This window comes from Ailuropoda melanoleuca, chromosome 2, assembly GCF_002007445.2.
Source record: "Ailuropoda melanoleuca isolate Jingjing chromosome 2, ASM200744v2, whole genome shotgun sequence".
Taxonomy (NCBI): Eukaryota; Metazoa; Chordata; class Mammalia; order Carnivora; family Ursidae; genus Ailuropoda; species Ailuropoda melanoleuca.
The window spans coordinates 40295451-40316496 of record NC_048219.1 but is presented as its reverse complement, the minus strand read 5'-3'; the positions used below and the strand labels follow the sequence as shown (position 1 = coordinate 40316496).

Genomic DNA, 21046 nt, shown 5'->3' with positions numbered 1-21046 from the left:
GGAATTATAAAAAGCCAAACAAATTCTGGAGATTAAAAGTACAGTAACTGAAATGGAAAAACTCATTAGAGTTATCAATAGCAGATTTGAGCAGGCAGAAGAATGAATCAGCAATTCTTAAAAAAAAAGGTCAATTAAAATAATCCAGTCTGAGGAGCAGAAAGAAAGAAGAATAAAGAAAAATGAACACAGTTCAAAGGACATGTGGGGCTCCACCAAGCGTACCAACATACACATAAAGGGAATTTCAGAACGGTAGAAGGAAAAAAGAGACAAAGGAGAACAAAAAGTATTTGAGGAAAGAATGGCCAGAAACTTCCAAAATTTGATAAAAGTCATGAATCTGCATGTCTAAGATGCTCAACAAACTCCAAAAAGAATAAACAAGGAGATCTACACTCAGGCACATTAAAATTAAGTGTTGAAAGAGAATCTTAGAAGCAGCAAAAGAAAAGTGACCCATCATGTACAAGAAATCATCAATAGGATTACACCCAATTTCTCAGCAGAAACCATGGAGTCCAGAGGTCAGCGGGATGCCATTCTAAAAGAGATGAAAGAGAAAACTGTCAACCAAGAATTCTGTATCCTTCAAATAATTCTTATGATGGAGAAATTAAGTTAAATAATTAAGATTAAATATATTCCCATGAAGGAGAAATTAAGATATTCCCAGATAAAAAAAAAGCTAAGGCAATTCAGCACTAGGAGAATAGACTTATGAGAAATGCTAAAAGGAGTCAGTCATTCAGGCAGAAATGAAAGGACACCAGACAGTAACTTGAAGACATGTGAAGAAACAAAGAACACTGGTAAAGGTAACTACAAAGGTAAATACAAAAGCCAGTATTGTAATTTTGGTTTGTCTCTCCTCTATTTTTTTGCAATATAATTTAAAGTAAATACATAAGGGGCACCTGGGTGGCTCAGTCGTTAAGCATCTGCCTTCGGCTCAGGGCGTGATCCTGGAGTCCAGGGACTGAGTCCCGCATCAAGCTCCTCTGCTGGGAGCCTGCTTCTTCCTCTCCCACTCCCCCTGCTTGTGTTCCCTCTCTCGCTGGCTGTCTCTGTCTCTGTCAAAGAAATAAAATCTAAAAATAAAAAATAAACTAAAAAAAATAAATACATAAAACAATAATTATAAATCTATACTAATAGGCACACAGTGTATAAAGATGTGATTTGTGGGGCGCCTGGGTGGCACAGTCATTAAGCGTCTGCCTTCAGCTCAGGGCGTGATCCTAGCGTTCTGGGATTGAGCCCCACGTCAGGCTTCTCCACTAGGAGCCTGCTTCTTCCTCTCCCACTCCCCCTGCTTGTGTTCCCTCTCTCTCTGGCTGTCTCTATCTCTGTCAAATAAATAAATAAAATTCTTAAAAAAAAAAGATGTAATTTGTGACATAACAAAGTGGGTGTGATAGAGCTGTACAGGAGTTCCTTTATACTACTGAAGTAAGGTAGTATTAATTCACAAAAGATTGTTAAAATTTTAAGAAAGTATTTGTAATCTCCAAGGCAACCACCAAGAAAATAACTTAAAAATTGCAAAAAAGAAAATTAGAAAGGAATCAAAGCAGAACACTATTGAAAAATCAAGTAAACACAAAAGAAGACAGTAATGGGAGAATTAAGGAACAAAAACATAAGACATAAGGAAGACAGAAAAATGGCAGAAGTCCTTCCTGAACAATAATTACTTTAAATAAATGGATTAAACTCTCCAAATAAAAGATATTGATAGGATGGATTACAAAAAAAACTAAACATGATCCAAGTATATGCTGTCTAACAAGAGACTCACTTTAAATCCACAGAAAAAATATGTAAAATGAAAGGTTGTAAATAGCAACTAAAGAAAGCTGAGATGGCTTTACTAATATCAGACACAGTAGACTTTATATAAAATTGTTACAAGGCCAAAGAACATTATATATTGATAAAAGAGTCAATCCATAAAGAAGATAACAACAATTATAAACATATATGTACTTAACAAGAGAGCCTCCAAAGATATGAAGCAAAAATTGACAGGATTGAAGGGAGAAATAGACAGTTCTGCAATAAAGAGTTGTGACACTTCAGTACTCCACTGTCAATAATGGACTGAACAACCAGACAGATTATCAATAAGAAAATAGAGGACTTGAATAATAATAGAAACTAGACATGACATACATACATACACAGAACACACCATCTCCAAACAGCAGAATACACATTTTTTTCTCTAATTCACATGGAAAACTCTCCAAAATACACCATTATGTTAGATAACAAAACAAGAAGTAATAAAATTTTAAAAATTGAAATCTTTTCTGCCACAATGTAATGACACTCATAATGTATAACAAGGAAAACTGGAAAATTTTAAAATATTTGGATATTAAACAGCATACTCTTATAAACAACCAGTATTTTGAGATGAATGAGAATGAAACTACAACATAGCAAAACTTATAGTGGAAGTAGTGCTTAGAGAGAAATTTATAGCTGTAGATACATTAAAAAAGAAGATCTCCATTTGAAACTTATGTAGCATTATGTATCAACTTCAATAAAAAAATTGAAATCTCAAATCAATAACTTCACACCTTAAGGAATAAGATAAAGAAGACAAAACTAAACCAAAAGCCAGCATAAGGAAAGAAATAATAAAAATTAGAGTGGAGATAAGCAAAATGAGAATAAACAAAAATCAATGAAACTAAAAGTTAGTACTTTGAAATGATCAACAAAACTGCCAAAATTTTTGTTAAACTAAGAAAAAATAGGAGAAGATTTAAATTACTAAATGAGAAATGGAAGTGGGGACATTACTACTGACCTTACAGCATTAAAATAGATTATTTAAAAAAAAGAACATATGTCAATAAATTAGATAACTAAATGAAATAGACACATTTCTAGAAACTCACAACTTGTGAAAACCGACTCAAAAAGAAATATAAAATCTGAACAGAGCTATAATAAATAAAGAGACTGGATTAATAATCAAAACTTCCTAACAAAGAAAATCCCAGGAGCGCCTGGGTGGCTCAGTTGGTTAAGGGGCTGGCTGACTTCGGCATAGGTCATGATCTCAGGGTCCTGGGATTGAGCCCTGCATTGGGTTCTCTGTGCAGCAGGGAGTCTGCGTGTCCCTCTTTCTCTGCCCTTCCCCCAACTTGTGCTCGCTCTCTGTCTCTCTCTCTATTTCTCTCTCAAATAAATAAATAAAATCTTAAAAAAAGAAAAGAAAATTTCAGGACCAAATGGTTTCTCTAGTGAATTCTACAAGTCATTTAAGGAGAAGCAGCACCAACCCTTCAAAAAATAGTTTTCCAAAAAATGGAAGAGAACCACTTACCAATCATGAGGCCAGCATTACTCTGATACCAAAGCCGGACAAAAACATCATAAGAAAAGAAAACTAATACCAGTGTTCCTTATGAATGTGGATGCAAAAATCCTCAATAAAATACTAGTACACTGAATCAGCTCCACATTAAATGGATTATACACTATGACCAAGTGTGTTTATCCCAATGATGCAAGGGTGATTCACCATATATAAGTCAATCAATATAATACACATAGTCTTATGATAAAAATACTCAACAAATTAGGAATAGAAAAGAATTTTCCCAATCTGATAAATGGCATTTTTAAAAACCCCACAGCTAGTGTTATGCTCACTGGTGAAAAACTGGAAGCTTTCCCCATAAGATGAAGAACAGAGCAAGGATAAAATAGATAAAATAGATAAAATCTATTCTATCCAGACTGTTTTCTCAACTTCTATTCAACATTGTACTGGAAGTTCTAGTGTAAGCAATTAGGCAAGGAAAAGAAGTAAAAGATATTAAGTCAGAAAGGAAGAAATAAAAGTATCTTTATTCACAGATAACATGATCTTAAGTATAGAAAATCCTAAAGAATTCACACAAAAACTATTAGAGCTAATAAGTTCAGTAAGTTTCAGAATACAAAATCAACACAAAAAATTCAGTTGTATTTTTATACACTATCAATGAAAATTCAAAAAAGCAATTAAGAAAATAATTGCACTTACAGTAGCATCTAGAATAATAAAAAACTAGGAATAAATCTAACCAAAAAGGAGAAAGACTTGTATACTGATAACTACAAAACATTGCTGAAAGAAATTAAAGAAGTCCTGAGTAAGTGAAAAGATATCCTGTGTTTATGGTTTGAGCAACATAATATTAAGATGTAAATCCTCAAACCAATCTACGGATTCAACACAATACGTATCAAAGCCCCCAAAGATGTTTTGCAGAAATAAAAAAATAAATCATTCTATGGATATCAAAGGACCCTCCAAATAGCCAAAACAATCTTGAAAAAGAACAGTTCTTAACCACACTTCCTGTTTTGAAAACTTGTTAAGTTACAGTGATCAAAATAGGGTTGTACTAGCATAAACACAGGTATATAGACCAAAAGAATAGAATAGAGAGCCCAGAAATAAACTCTCACATATATGGTCAACTGATTTTTTTATAAAGATGCCAAGACCATTAAATGGAGGAAAAATAGTCTTTTCAACAAATGGCACTGGGACAACTGGATAGCCACATGAAAAGAATAAAGTTGTACTTCATACCATCTACAAAAATTAACTCAAAATGGAACAGTGACTTAAATGTAAGAGCTAAAATGATAGAACTCTTAGAAGAAAGCACTGAGATAAATATTTTTACCCTTTGCTTTTACAATGGATTCTTGTCCATTGATAAGATATGACACTAAAAGCAGAAAGAACAAAGGAAAAAAATAGATAAATTGACCTTCATCAAAAAACTTTTTGTACATAAAAGAACATTATTGAAAAAGTGAAAGGAAAGCCTACATAATGGGAGGAAATATTTGCAGATCCTACCTTTCATAAAGTTCCAGTATCCAGAATATATAAGGAATACTTATAATCCAAGAATAAAGAGACAAGCAACCTAATTAAAAAATGAACATTGGACTTAAATAGATATTTCTTCAAAGAATATATACATATCGCCAATAAGCACATGAAAGTGCTCAACATCATTAATCATTACAGAAATGCAAATCAAAACCACAAGTTACCATTTCTCACCCATTAAGATGACTATGATTAAAAATGGAAAATAACAATTGTTAACAAGGATGTGGAGAAATTGGGACCATAATACACAGCCAGTGGGAATGCAAAATGGTGCAGCTGCCATGAAAACCAGTTTGGTAGTTCCTCAATTAAATAGAATTATCATATGACCCAGCAATTCCATTCCTAGATGATGATAGATAGATAGATAGATAGATAGATAGATAGATAGATAGATAGATAGATGATAGATATCCCAGAGAATTGAAAACAGGTAATCAAATACAGGTACACACATATTCATGGCAGCAGTATTTATCATAATCAAAAAGTAGAAACAACTCAAGATGTCCATAAGTGGATGAGTGGATAAACACAATGTGTAAAATATATTCAATGAAATATTATTCAGTTACAAAAAAGAATCAAGTACAGATACATGCTTTGAGCAAATTCCTCTCTTCTACTCTAAAAGATGTCAGAAGTTTCTCTCTGGAGAGGACAAAATCTAATCTATTCACCTACAGAAGGGTATGTTGATTGTTTCTAAGTTTTGGCAATTATCAATAAAGATGATATAAACATCTCTGTGCAGGTTTTTGTGTAGACATAATAAGCTTTTAATTTCTTTGGGTAAATACCAAGGAACATATTGCTGAATCATATGGTAACAGTGTTTTTAGTTTTGTAAGGAACAAAGTTTCTTCCAAAGTGGTTGCACCATTTTGTATTCCTGTCAGCAATAATGGAGGGTTCCTGTTGCTCCATGTTCTCACCAACATTTTGTGTTGTCAGTGTTCCAGATTTTGACCATTCTAATAGGTGTGCAGTGGCATCTCATTGTTATTCTAATTTGTATTTCCATGATGACATATGATGTGGAGCATATTTTCATAAAATATTTGCCATCTGTATATCTTTGGTGAAGTGTCTGTTAAGCTCCTTGGCCCATTTAAAATTTTTTTCCTTCTTGTTGTGTTTTAAGAAATACATGTATATTTTGGTCAGCAGTACTTTATCAGATGTAGCTTTAGCAAATGTTTTCTTCCAGTATATGGCTGGTCTTGTTATTCTCTTGACATTGCCTTTCACAGAACAGACATTTTAAATTTTAATGAAGTTCAACTTACCAATTTTTGCTTTAGCAATCATACCTTTCCATACCAAAAGTCATCATTATAGTGAAGGTCATCTAGATATTCTTCTATGTTATCCTCTAGGATTTTCATAGTTTCACTTTTTACCTTTACATCTATAATCAATTTTGAGTTAATTTTTGTAAAGGATATAAGATCTGTGTCTGGATTCATTTTTTGCATGTGGATGTCCTGTTGTTTCCATTCATTTGGGATGAAATTGAAAGAGATTCATGAGTCAGAGATGGAAATCAAATATTAGCTTTATTACTAATAAAGATAATTGAAAAAATGTAGCTTCAAATCTGCAACACAGTGGACTTACCATTTCTTCCTTTCAGAATAGATCTTACCAGCCATAATTGGCACATCTAGACAAGCACAGACCTCCTTTTTAGGAGTGAGAACAGATCAGAAATCATGCTTTCTTCCACTGAACAGACTTAACAAAAGAATCCAAAAGTGGCTGAGCGCAATTTCTTCTCCTAAACTCTCCTATGGGATTAGTCACTTTTTCTCTGGTAATGAGTGAATGAGGGACATAGAGAGGCCAAGGTGTTAATTTAGTTGAAGGTCCCTGTAAAGATTCACAGAAAGTGAGGAAAAAGTTTCCCGTCTAACAGTATACATATAGTAATTTATGATAAAAGTGACATTTCAAATAAATGGATAATTCAATAAATGTATTACTATTCCTGGCTGACTTTTAAAAATATAGTTAAATCCTACAACTGTAGATTTCATAAAGCCAGCTTGTTTTCTATGTATATTATACTATAATAAAGTGTTTTTTATAAAACATGTGCTATGAGCTCATTTTTATTAAAAAAATACATATATGTATTTGTTTATATGTGAATCTGGAAGGACATACACCAAAATGTTAGCAGATATTATCTCTGGGTGATGAATATACAAGTCATATTTATCTTTTTTTTTCTTTTTTAATAGTGAGCATATCTTTTTACTCAGCTAAAAATTATTTTTCTATAAATGTTATATGGCTAATCGCTCTCTTTTTATAGTCTGAATTAAACTAGTAGATAGAAACAATATTTTAAAATGGGTAAAAACTATTTAGACATATCCTAGACTCAGAAATGCTCAAAACACAGGTATAGTTGGGAATACTTTTTTCTGATACTAGTTAAAACTTTCTTTAGTAGAATATACCGGTATAAAATTGGAAAGTCACGATCAATTTTTTTTTTCAAGAAACAGACTCAACTATAGAGAACAAACTTGTGATTATCAGAGGGGAGGTGTGTGGAAGAATGGGTTAAATGGGTGATGAAGATTAAGGAATGCACTTTTTGTGAGGAGCACCAGGTGTTGTATGGAAGTGTTGAATTACTAAATTGTATACTTGAAGCTAATATTACACCGTATGTTAACTGTTAATAAAAACTTAAAAAACTCCAATGCCCTTCCAAAAAGTGAACAAAAAACAATCACTCATTATTTAGTGTTTCATTTTGTACATGATATTATGGCATGTGGTTTGAGATTTTTTATTTCTTAGGTTAATTTATTCAAATGTAAAAATCTCATGATGGTACACAAACTAAACTTACCAATGTTATTTATCTTCAAACAAGAAACAACTTTAAATCACCCTAACATTTTGCATTGCTCATTTATAGCACAGTACCCTTATTTATGTAGCAATTATTGCTGATGATGTAACAATATATTCCTATATACTCAAATTACTAAACTTTCAGTTAAAGGAAGAAAAAGAAGGTTAGGTATTTCAATATTTGAAGACAATTTCTTTTTATGGTCTTTTACTTTATGAACATGGAAATTGTACCCTTTTAAATTCAGCAAAATAGACGGTATTTATTCTGTGTATAACTTTGTTAGATATTATTAAGTTCAATAAAATAGAAATGTTATTATGAAATGTGAGTTAACATTCTTACTAATTGAAAACATTGTGAAATCCAGAGCTCCTTCATTTTATTTTATGAAAATAAAAGTTATAACAATGAAGTGGTTGCATTTATTATACCCAGACCTTGTTTTGATTTTCAGAGAAAATCACTGTACTTTAAGCTTTTGCAAGTTTAGCAAGTAGGAGTATTTTATTTCATGATCACTGATAAAATAATTGTTACATGAACCTTTCATTGTTCTATCAGTAATGAAAAGGGTGGAACTTTTTTTTTTTATTTGGAGACAAGTAACATGTCCAATTTTTGTTTGGAGACCATTGCTATATTTGCTCATTTGAAGAAATTGTAGCCAATGTAAACAAAATTTTTAGAAAGAAAAATAATAACCATATTACTCTACAAGTTTCTTGAGAACACAGTCTACCAATTTCCCAACAAGTATAATCTTTTCTCATAAGTATATAGGAGTTTTTTGGAATTAAATGGAATTAAAGTGGAATTAAATGATAATAAATTAAAAGTTCTATAGAATATAAACATGTTAACCGTAAGTAAAGGAACGTTAAATCCTTACTGTGACATGGTTGTCCAAATCCATATCAGGCAAGACCTATACTGACAGATGGATGAGATTATGCACCATCAGCTTGGGATAGAGGGGAGAGAGGTGTGGGGATCAGAAGGATGGTGAGGATAATTTGGAGTTATCATGAAAACACTAATGTGTGTGTAGGTGCAAAAGTGTGATAGCTAAGGATCTCAACCTGTCCTCATGATTTATTTCTTTTTCATTTTTACTTCCTGCCATTGTAAAAAATAGTATTCTTTTCTTAAACAGTTGATGTTCTTATCTTAGATTTTGCTATAACTAGTTATGTATAAGCTAACCTATTAGAATTTGGTTCAAAATAATTTTTACCTTTCTTTCTCTTGATTTAGGTGTAATGTCCAGCACTTGGGATTTGTATGATTCTTATAATGCTATGGATCTTTCACCTTTACCAACAAAACAATCTATGCTTGAATCAACTAGTAAAGCAAGTATACCTTCTAAAGATCGAGAGCAAAGAGTAATAGGGAGTACTATAGAAAAAAGTAAGATTTCATTTATTTCGGTTTTTTTTTTTAATGGAATGCCTCACGAATTCCCATGTCATCCTTGCACAGGAGCTGTGCTAATCTTTTCTGTACCATTCCAATATTACTGTGTTGCTGCCGAAGCGAGCACTCTTTCAGTTGTTGTTGGTTTTTTTTTTATAGATTTTATTTATTTATTTGACAGAGATAGAGACAGCCAGCGAGAGAGGGAACACAAGCAGGGGGAGAGGGAGAGGAAGAAGCAGGCTCCTAGCGGAGGAGCCCGATGTGGGACTGGATCCCACAACGCTGGGATCACGCCCTGAGCCGAAGGCAGACGCTTAATGACTGTGCCACCCAGGTGCCCCTCTTTCAGTTTTTTTTTAAATGATGTTTTCACATGCCGTTATAAATAAATTCTTTCTTAACAGGTATGGTACTTACTTTCTGGTGGAACATAAAAGTACCACTTTTACTCAAAAATAGCATTGTTACTCTTTCACATCATCTTGGACTCTGAACTAAAAAAATTTAATTTTTCTTGGATACCTGTCAAGAGTTTCAAAGATTCTGTCTTCCTCTGTTTCTTCTTTACTTGCTCTTAAGTTCTCTTTCATATATATGGGAACATGTGGGTTCCATAATTTTTCTTTTTCTTTCTGTAGACTGTACAGTTTCTAGGAAAAAGAATGTATGCTAACTTTGTGACAACTTAAAATGGAGATAAAATTAACAACCATAGCTTTTAATTGGGCGTGATTTTACCTCCCACCGGGGATGTTTGGCAATATCTGGAGACATTTTTGGTTGTCATGACTATGAGGATATCTTTTGGGTCAATGCCAGTGATACTACTAACGATCCTTTGGTACACAGAACAGCCCCCACAACAAGAAATTACCTGGCCAAAATGTAACACTACCAAGGTTGAGAAATCCTGCATTACAACTTCAGCTGTTAGTATTCTAAGTTTTGAGATTAAATGCTTTAATTAAAGTCAACACAAAATTTTAACTTTCCAAATACACTTAGTAATATGGAAGAATTTTTACAAAGTCCAGTTATAAGAAATTTGTTAGTGTCATTTCTGATTGTTTTGTGGTTATACAGTTATACAGTTTTATTCTCCCTATTCTGAACTTCTGAGTCATTTTCCTTATAAAATGATATCACTACATATAACGGGTAGTCCTTATTTCAGAATAACTATACCCTGGCAAGTTTTGGTAGAGTTTTGGTAAATTTTCATAAATTAAATTGAAATATTTCTATTTTCACCCATTTTACCCAAAGACAAATGTAATATTTAAAAATAATAAATGAGGAAATATTTTTGAAATATCAAGTTTAAAGAGAATTAATAATTTTCAGAAAATAATTATCTTATTTATAACTGACTACATTTCCTTCAGAAACTCTGGATCTTCAGGACTTACCACCTAATATTTTGGTCTATCATTGTATCTTAAGTTTAATATTTCAAAAAATTGAAACTTTGTGTTATCTTTATTCTTTTGTTTTAAAAAATTATGTTTACAGTCCTGTACACTATAGCCATGTTTTACTTAAAGTTGTTTGTAATGAACACCAGTTTATTTTCCTAGAGAACAATGAAGGGGAAGAATGAATTATTAATTATTACTAAAGAAACATTTTTTTGCTTAAATGTTAATGTCCATATAGTAGTTTTGCTTTTAGAAGTTAAATTTTTTCCTACCAAAAATTGCTAGGAAAAACATCAATCTTAGACTGAAAATTACATTGGGACTTCAAAATCGGATATATGTACTCCACCTCTATTAAGGCATTGACACACAGAAAAAGTGTAAGTGGAAGATCCTCAAAGAAAAATGTCTCAATTTGTGGATTTTTTATTTCTTGTATATATGGCTGTGTTTTTAAAAGCAAAAAGGGGTAATAAAGCCATATTCAAGAACTACAATTCAAAATAAAAATATACTTTTAGTGTTATAGCCAATTAAGGCGGTAGGGGAGACCAGAACTAGGAAAAGGGAGAAAATAAAAAAATAGACAAAGATTGGCAACAGAGCTGAGCAATCAGATTTATGCAGAATGTAAGGGAGATTCAGATAAAAACCAGGACTAGATCATCTCCAGGGTTCCTTTTGCCTCTGAGATTTTATAATTCAAACACAAAGAGAAAAAAGTTAAATATGATCCATATTTGGTTTAAGAAGTGTTTCTATTCCATTTAAACTTTGAATGTACAGGTTGTATTTTAACCTTCTATTATATTTGAGCGGGGGGGGGGAAGGACCATGATTTTCATCTTTGAATATGTGTAAGACCCTAGCTCAGTTCACAGGGAAAAATTATTTTCTCTAATGGGCTTTTTTTTTTTTTTTAGAGAGCTTTAGATTTTGAAAAGGTAATAGACATTTCAAGCACAGGTTTAGATTTACAGAAATGTTGAGCAGAGAGTACTGAGAGATCCTTATAATTTCTTCCTTCATTCCTCCCCCACCACAGCTTCCCCTATTCCTAACATCCGGCATCAGTGTGGTACATTTTTTACAATTGATGAGTCAATATTGATATATTATTATTAACTTAAATCCTTAATTTACATCAAGTTTCACTCCTCATGTTGTATATACAGTCCTATGAGTTTTGGCAAATGCATAATGACGTGTTTCTATCATTACAGTTGCATTCAGAATTGTTTCGCTGACCTGAATATCCCCTGTGCTCCACCTACTCATCATTCCTCCCTACTCTGTAGCTCTGACCATTGCTGATCTTTTTATTATGTCTATGGTTTTGCTTTTCCCAAAATGTTATGTAGTTGGAATCATACAATAGGTAGCCATTTTTCAGACTGGCTTCTTTCACTGAACAATATGCATTTAAGTTTCCTCTGTGTCTTCTCATGAATTGAGACCTCATTTATTTTTATCACTAGGTAATGTTAAATTATATGGATGTACCATGATTTGTTTATTTATTTATTGAAGGATTTCTTGATTGACTCTAGTTTTTGGTGACTATGAGCAAAGCTGCTATAAACATTCATGTGTAGGCTTTTGTATTGATATTACTTTTCACCTCATTTGGGTTAATACCTAGGAGTACAGTTGCTGGATCATAAGGTAGGAATATGCTTAGACTCTTAAGAAACTATGAAACTGTCTTCCAAAGTGGTTGTACCATTTTGTATTACGTAACATCAGCAATGAGTGTTGCTGTTGCTCCTCATTCTTGTCAGCATTTGATATTGTTACTTTAAAAAGTTTTTAAGCTGTTCTAACAAGTGTGTAGTGGTATCTCATTATTGTTTTAATTTGCAAATCCTTAATGACATGTGATGTTGAACATTTTTTCATATATTTACTGGCATATGTGGATCTTCTTTGCTGAAATGTCTATTTGAATTTTTGTCATGTTTAAAATTGGGCTGTTTATTTTCTTATCGTTGAGTTTTTGAATTACAAAATAAGTCCTTTTCAGATAACCAAATTTTCTCTCAGTTTGGGGCTTGTCTTTTCATTTTCTTAACAATCCTTCACAGACCAGAAATTTTCAACTTTAATAAAGTCCAATTTAACATTATTTTTCTCTATCAGATTGTACTTTTGGACTTGAATCCAAAGATTTATCACCAAACCCAAAACCACTTAGATTTTCTCCTATGTTGTCTTACAAAAATTTATAGTTTTGCATTTTATATTTAGGTCTAAGGTTAATTTCAGTTAATTTTTGTGAAAGTCACAAATTCTATGTCTACATTTTCTTGACATATGAATGTCCAGTTCATTTGTTGAAAGGACTTCCTTGAATTTTCTTGCTCCTTTGTCAAATATCAGTTGGCTATATTTGTGTGGTCTTATTTCTGAGCTCTCTGTTCTGTTCCACTGATCAATTTTGTCTATTCTTTCTCCAATATCACATTGTTTTGGTTAACTGGAGCTAGGTAGTAATTTTTAAAATTGGGTAGTGTCAGTCTTTTGTTCTTCCTCAGTATTGTGTCAGCTATTCTTGGTCTTTTGACTCTCTGTACAAACTTGAGAATCAGTTTGTCAACATCTGTAAAATAGCTTGGTGGGATTTTGATTGGGATTGCATTGAATCTATAGATCAAATTGGAAAGCATTGGCATCTTAACAAATCAGAGATTTCCTATTCATGAAAATGTATTTGCTTGGATCTTTGATTTCTTTCATCAGAGATTTGTAGTTTCCTCATGTAGATCTTGTACATGTTTTATTAGATTGATACCTTAAGCATTTAACTTTTTAGTACTAATATGAATATTATGATTTTTATTTCAATTTTCAATTGTTCATTACTCATTTATATGAAAGGCATTGACTTTTCTATATTAATCTTGTATATTGTGACCTTGCTATAATTGCTTATTAGTTGGAGAATTTTATCTTTTTGACAATTTTTTGGGGGGATTTTTTGGGGGGATTTTCTACATAAACAACTGTGTCATCTACAAAGATTTTTCCTTTCCTTTCCAATTTGTATAAATTTCCTTTCCAATTTGTATAAATTTCCTTTCCTTTCCAATTTGTATAAATTTGTATAAATTTCCAATTTGTATAAATTTGTATAAATTTCATTTCTTTTCCTTGAATTATTGAATTATTGAATTATTGTGTTACTAGAAGTATGATATTGAATAAAGGTGGTGAGAGGGACATCCTAACCTTATTCCTTACTTAAGTAGGGAAATTTTCAGATTTTCACCATTAAATACGTTAGTTGTAGGTTTTTCATAGATTTTTTAAAAATCAAGTTGAGGAAATTCACTTCTATTCTTAGTTTCCTGGGAGCTTTTTTTTTTTTTTTTTAAGATGTACTTATTTATTTTAGAGAGAGAGGGAGGGAGAGCCTGAGTGTGAGTGGGGGAGAAGAAGAGGGTGAGGGAGAAAGGCAGACCCCCTAGTGAACACAGAGCCTGACTCGATGCTTAATCTAGGACCCTGAGATCATGACCGCGAGATCATGACCAGAACTGAAATGGAGTCAGATGCCTAATCAACTGAGTCACCCAGATGCCCCAGTTTCCTGGGACTTTTTATCATAAGGGGTGTTAGATTTTGTCAAGAGTTTTCTGAATCTAATGTAATTTTCTTTCTTTAGCCTGTTGATGGAATGAATTACATTAATTGATTTTTAAGTATTGCTCTAGCTTTGCATACTTGGAAGAAACCCTACTTTTTTGGAGTATATAATTCTTCTTATACACTGTTAGATTTGATTTGCTAATATTTTGTTGAGGATTTTTGTGTTGTTTTCATTAGCAATATTGTTCTCTAATTCTCCTATTTTGTAATGTCTTCATCTGGTTTTAGTGTTAGAGTAATGCCAGCCCAACAAAATGAATTGGGAGGTGTTCCTTCTACTTACTTTCTGAAATAGATCATATAAGCAGGTCTTAAATGTTTGATATAATTCACCAGTAAAACCATCTGGGCCTATTTTCTATTTTGGAAATTTATTAATTATTGATTCAATTTCTTTAATAGAGATAGGCCTATTCAGATGATATATTTCGCTTTGTGTGAGTTTTGGCAATTTATGTCTTTCAAGGAATTTTTCCATTTCATCTAAGTAATCAAATCTGTGGACATAGAGTTATGCACAGTTTTTCCTTATTATTCCTTTGATCTATGGGATCAGTAGTGATGACACCTCTATTATTGCTCATATTGGCAATTTATGTATTCTACTTTTTTTCTTGGTTAGCATGGCTGATGATTATGAATTTTATTGATCTTTTCAAAGAAACAATTTGTAATTTCATTGATTGTTTCTGATGATTTCCTGTTTTCAATTTCACTGATTTGTGCTTTAATTTTTATATATATTAGTTTTCTGCTAGCTTTAGGCTTATATTGCTCTTCTTACTCTAGTGCCCTGAGATGGAAGCTTAGATTACTAATTTTTAGATCTTTCTTATTTTCTAATATATGCATTCAAAGCTGTAAATTTCCCTCTAAGCATTCTTTTTGTTGCATCTCACACATTTTGATAAGTTATATTTTATTTTAATTTAGTTCAAATATTTGAAATTTTCATTTGAGACTTCTTTGACCTATTTTTTATTTATGTATTTTTTAAAAATTTCCAAATATTTTGGGATTATCCAGCTATCTTTTTGTTGAATTCTAGTTTAATTCCACTGTGGTCTGAGAGCATATTTTGTATGATTTCTATTCTTCTAAATTTGTTGAAGTGTGCTTTGTAGCCCAGAATGTGGTCTAGCTTGGCGAGCATTCCAAATGAGCTTGAGAAAAACATGTATTCTATTAAAATAATGTTAGAGTCTCCAATTATAACAGTGGATGTTTCTGATTCTCCTTGCAGTTCTATCAGTTTTTGCCTTAAATACTTTGTAGTCTTGTTTTCTGCTGCATAAATGATTAGGATTGCTGTGTGTTTTTGGAGAATTGATTTCCTTATTATGATGCAATGCTCCGCTTGATTTCTGATAATTTTCCTTGCTCTGAAGTCTACTTCATCTGAAATTAAGTATAGACTCCATCTTCTTTTGATTACTGTTAACGTAGTATATATTGCTCTATTTCTTTACCTTTAATCTATTTGTGTCTTTACATTTAAATTGCATTTCTTATAGATGATTTTTTTTAATGTGGATTTTATTTAGGCATGGCAATGCCAGCAGATTGGGACACTATTGCCATTGAAAAGATAGCTTGTTATATTCACAGATCTCAAGAGGAGGGGACATTCTATGTTGTGGGGTACACAGAAAAGCACCAGGATTTGTGGTAGGAGGCAAAAAGAATGAGGGCAAAATGTGGCCAAGAGCCTTTGTTGTGGTTTCTGTTAGTAGAATGGGAGAACCCAATCTAAACATATGGGTACTTAAAAGTAGAGACCTTTCTGAGCTGTGGTCATAGAGATATGTAATAACAGAAGAAGGTTGGAGAGATGTGATGATGTTGTCTTTCAAGAAGGGTGTGGTTGTCCTCTAGAAGTTGAAAAAGATAAGGAAATGAATTCTCTAGAGTCTCCAGAAAGGAACATGATGCTATTAACTTTTTGGTTTTAGCCCAATGAGACCTGGGTCAGACTTCTAACCTACTGAACTCCAAAATAATAAATTTGCATGGTTTTACTCCACTTAAGTTTTTGGTAGTTTATTTTAGCATCAATAAAAAGTTAACACAGTGGTGTAGCATTTCTAAAAAACAATAATCAAATCAGACCTCTATCTGAAGACTAATAATCTTATTTCAATTTGAATAACAATGTATAGAGATATAAATTACCTATGAGGTTATCATTGCTTATCTTCTGATAAACAGTACATTTTTGAGTGGTTAAGAATTCCAAAATGAGATAATATATGTATATCTTCCATGTGCTTGGTACATAAAAGATATTCAATAAGTGTTTATTGAAGTTGCTGAATATTGGAGGAAAACAAATAGTAATGACAAAATGTGATTTTTGTAATACATGTATCATCTAATGCTATTTAAATTATTTTATCATTGCATCATGTTTGTATTTTACAGATAGTGAAGCTAGTTCTTTAATGGATATAGAAAATGTAATTCTGACTAAAATCCGTGATGATGAAGAAGATCACTCAGAGTCAATAATGAAATCTGATAAGTTTCGTCAGGATTTATTTTTTATGGAACGAGTTCTAATGGAAAATTTATTTCAGCCAAAACTTGCAGCTTATCATCAGCTTCCTGTTTTAAAAGGTATTTTTAAAAATCACATTTGGGGATACTGGGTGGTTCAGGTGGTTAAGCCTCTGTCTTTGGCTCAGCTCATGATCCCAGGATCGTGGGATCAAATCCCACGCAGGGATTGTTCAACCGGGAGCCTGCTTCTCCCTCTGGCTGCCTCTCCCTGTGCCTTCCACTCCCCTTGCTTGTGCTCTAGTGTTCTTTCTCTCTCTGACAAATAAATAAATAAAATATTTTAAAAAATAACATTTAGACAAACTCAAATAATTACAAGGATTAAATGGAGTTATTATTTCTAAATGTAACCTCCAGACTGGGTTATCACTTATCAAAAGACACATTTATACAGCTTTTAGCATTAAAAATCCAAGTAACATTGGAGTTCAAACTACAGAGCCCACAAAAAGAGGTAGTCCCTTAGATTAAAATCTTCATAACCTTCCATGGCTCTTTTCTCTCTCTTGCCCCTGCATTGAATTATTTTCTCATTTAAAGCCCTCTCCATTGCCATTCACACCTTTCAGGCTCTGGTGCTTATTACCTTTCCTTAATTTTATTGCAAGGGCATTCTTCCTGTTCTCCTTGCTACAAATGTCATCTCATATGTTCACAGAGTATTTTGAAAGATTTTAGAGATTAATTTAACCTTTCAATTTTTGAGTGAAGAAGATGAAGTGCATAGAAACTTTCCAAGTTTAGAGTCTATGACCAAGCTAGGCATTCAACCGAGTTCTTCTGCTCTCATTCCAACTCTCTTTCCACTCTACTATCTTGGTGTGCTGATGTATCCTATACACGGTGTGAACATGGTGGCACTGAACTGTTAAAAAGCCTTCAGTAACTTCCCATTGCCTAGAATAAATAACAAACCCTAAAAATTTCCCTTGTGCTATTTTCCAGTTAAACCTTAACCCCCACAAACAGGTATTTAATCTGATATTTCTCATCATAGATTAATTGTATTGGTATATCATAGATAATAATGGGCTCATATAGTAAGTTCAGTTGATCCTTGAACAAGGCAGGGCTTAGGGATGATAATCCTGGCACAGTTGAAACTCCAAGTATAACTTTTGATTCCTCCAAAACTTATCTACTAATAGCCTACTGTTGACTGAAAGCCTTACCAATAGCATAAACAGTAAATTAACACACATTTTGTAGGTTATATGTATTATATACTGTATTCTTACAATAAAACAACCTAGAGAAAAGAAAATGTTATTAATAAAATCATAAGAAAAAAATATATTTACAGTTTTGTACTATGCTAGCCTGGGCCAGGGGCAGCGGGAGGGACTGCCCCAGAATGACAAAGTTCTGCAGTCTGGTGGTGTCAGCTCAGCAACAGCAGCTGCTGGGTGGGCCTATGGGTGGTGAAAGCAGTCTAGAGGCACAATAGAGCTGTACCACTGCCTGGAGTTGTATACCAGGTGTACAACCTGGAGGTGGCCATTTCAGCTGCAGCCAAACAAGAGTACACTGATCTCTAGGAGGCCACGAGGCAGGGGGCCACCACAGTGAAGAATCTGCACTGGGCCTGCAACAGGACCAAGGTCCATGACCCCCCCGAAGTAACACTAGAGGCCGTGGGTGGAGGACTCTGGGGGGCATGGGGCTCCCTGCACAATGCCATCACTGCCCTCTGGCTGTGTTCTTTTGCTTTAGATCAGCCTTCTGCTTGCTAGCCCTGGATGCACCACCTGACCACCCTATCCTCACTTAGGGCGAACTGCAGATCTTCCCTCCATGTCTCCCCAGGCACTCATGTAGCAAGTACTGCCTCTGTGCCAGCTGCCTTCCATTCCATCTTTGGAGAGTGGGGTAGGCAGCTGTAAATAAATGCCTTGTGGTTTTTGCTGTTAACTCTTTAAAAAAAATCCTACGTATAAGTGGACCCATGCAGTTCAAACCTGTGTTGTTCAAGGACCACTTGTATTCTTTTGTGTCTGGCTTCTTTCACTCAACATAATGTTTTTGAGATTCATCAAGGCTGATGTGCGATAAGTATTTCATTTTTTTTCTCAGTACTGTTCCATTTTATGAATATATCATAATTATTTGAATATTCATTCCACCTGTTTGGACACCTGGACTGTTTCCAGTTTTGGTTTTTTATGATAAAGCTGCTTTGGTCATTTTTGTGTCTTTTTGTGGATATTATGTTTTAATTAATCTTGGGTAAATACCTAGAAATGGAATCTTGGGTCATTGGAAAGATGCATGTTTAACTTTTTTAGAAACTGCAAAATACCTTTCCAAAGTACTTGTCCCATCTTACACTGCCACAAGCAATGTACAAGATTGCCAGTTGCTCCACATTCTTGGTAACAGCTGATGTTGGCAGTTCTTTTAATGTTGTCCTAAAGATTAATCATGTTGAATACTCATTCATGTTCTTTTTTTGGTCACTTATATATCTTCTTTGTGTAATGTTTGATCAAGTCCTTTGCCATTTTAAATTGAGTTTCTTTTTTAAAATCAAGTTGTAGGAGCTTATTTTATATATTCTGAAACAAGCTCTTTGAACGATACATATATTACAACTATTTAGCCTAAGTCAGTGACTTACCAGTATATTTTTCTTTTTATAGCAGAAGTTTTTAATTTTAATGAAGTCTTATCTATCAGTTTTTTTCTTTTGTGGTTAATGTTTTCCATGTCCTCTTTGAGATATCTTTGCCTACCCCAATATTGGAAATATCTTTGTCTTGTTCCAAACTTAAGGAAAAGTATTCAATATTTTATCATTAAATATGATGTTAGGTGTAATTTTTTGTAGATACCTTTTATTGGTTTGAGGAAATTTCCTTCTTTTTCTAGTTTTCTAAACATTTTCAAAGATAAATGGATGTTGAATTTTGTCCAGGATACCCAGGATGGACAACACAATATTGAAGGAGAAGAACAAAGCTGGAGGACAGTCACTACCTGACTTTAAGACTTATTATAAAGCTATAGTAGTCAAGCCAGTGTGGTACTGGCAAAAGAATAGACACATGGATCAGCAGAACAGAATAGAGAACCCCAAAATAGATCCACATAATTATAGTCAACTGATCTTTGACAAAAGGGGAAAGGCAATACAACGGAGAAAAGGTAGTCTTTTCAACCAACGGTACTGAAACACCTGGTCATTTAAATGCAAAATAAAGAATCCAGACACAAACTTAATATCACTCACAAAAATTAACCCAAAATAGTCCATAGACTTCAATGTAAGATGCAAAACTACAAAACTCCTAGAAGTTAAATAGGAGAAAATCTAAATGATTTTAGAGTATGGCAATGACTTTGGAGATTTAACACCAAAGGCATGATAAACTTCTCCTCTGTGAAAGGCATTGTTAGGAGAATGAGAAGGTAAGTCACAGACTGGAGAAAATATTTGCAAAAGGTATATCTGTTAAAGGACGCATCCAAAACATACAAATATTTCTTAAAACTCAATAATTAAAAACAACATGATCAAAAAATGGGCAAAAGACCTTAACAGACACCTACTCCCCCCCAAAAAAATACACATGACAAATGACCATAAAAAAAGATGCTCAGCATCATATATCATTAGGGAATTTTAAACTAAAACAACGAGATACCACTACACACCTATTAGAATGATGAAAATCCAGAACACTGACACCATCAACAGTGGCAAAGATACGGAACAAGAACTCTCATTCAAGCTTGTGGGATTGCACAATGAATGGTTCAGCCACTTTGGAAGACAGTTTGGCAGTTTCTTACAAAACTAAACATACTGTTACCATGTGGTCCATAATCACACTCCTTAGTATTTACCCAATGTGATTGAATACTTACCCACAAAAACCTGTACACAAATTATTAGTGGTTTTATTGATAATTGCCAAAACCTGGAAGTAACCAAGATGTCCTTCAGTAGGTGAATGGATAAATTGTGGCATATCCAGACAATGCAATATTATTCAACACTAAAAAGAAATAAAATTTCGGGTTGAGGCAAGGAAATCACACCATCGAGATTCCCGGGAAAGGGCATCTCACCAAGGACTGTACCTGGGTTATTTCTCTGGTGTTCTTCTCGGGCTCATGTAACCTAAAAAGGAAAGAGACGCACAGATAAAAATATCCTCACTATCTCAAGTGCTCATGCAAATTGGTAAGAATAACATTTCG

General features: G+C 33.2%; 1 protein-coding gene and 1 non-coding gene across 2 annotated transcripts in view; one reads left to right on the top strand and one right to left on the bottom strand.

Moving 5' to 3' along the window:
- The window catches only part of DNAI4 (dynein axonemal intermediate chain 4), an 84111-nt gene that overhangs the window by 33403 nt on the left and 29662 nt on the right, over positions 1–21046 (top strand). The window contains exons 7-8 of the mRNA XM_002921952.4: positions 9054–9209; positions 16706–16900. Coding sequence (XP_002921998.4) covers positions 9054–9209; positions 16706–16900 — 351 coding nt within the window. The remainder of the gene's footprint in view (positions 1–9053; positions 9210–16705; positions 16901–21046) is intronic.
- LOC117801239 lies at positions 9237–9341 on the bottom strand. Its single transcript, XR_004623766.1, has one exon. It is a non-coding gene; the product is annotated as a U6 spliceosomal RNA (small nuclear RNA).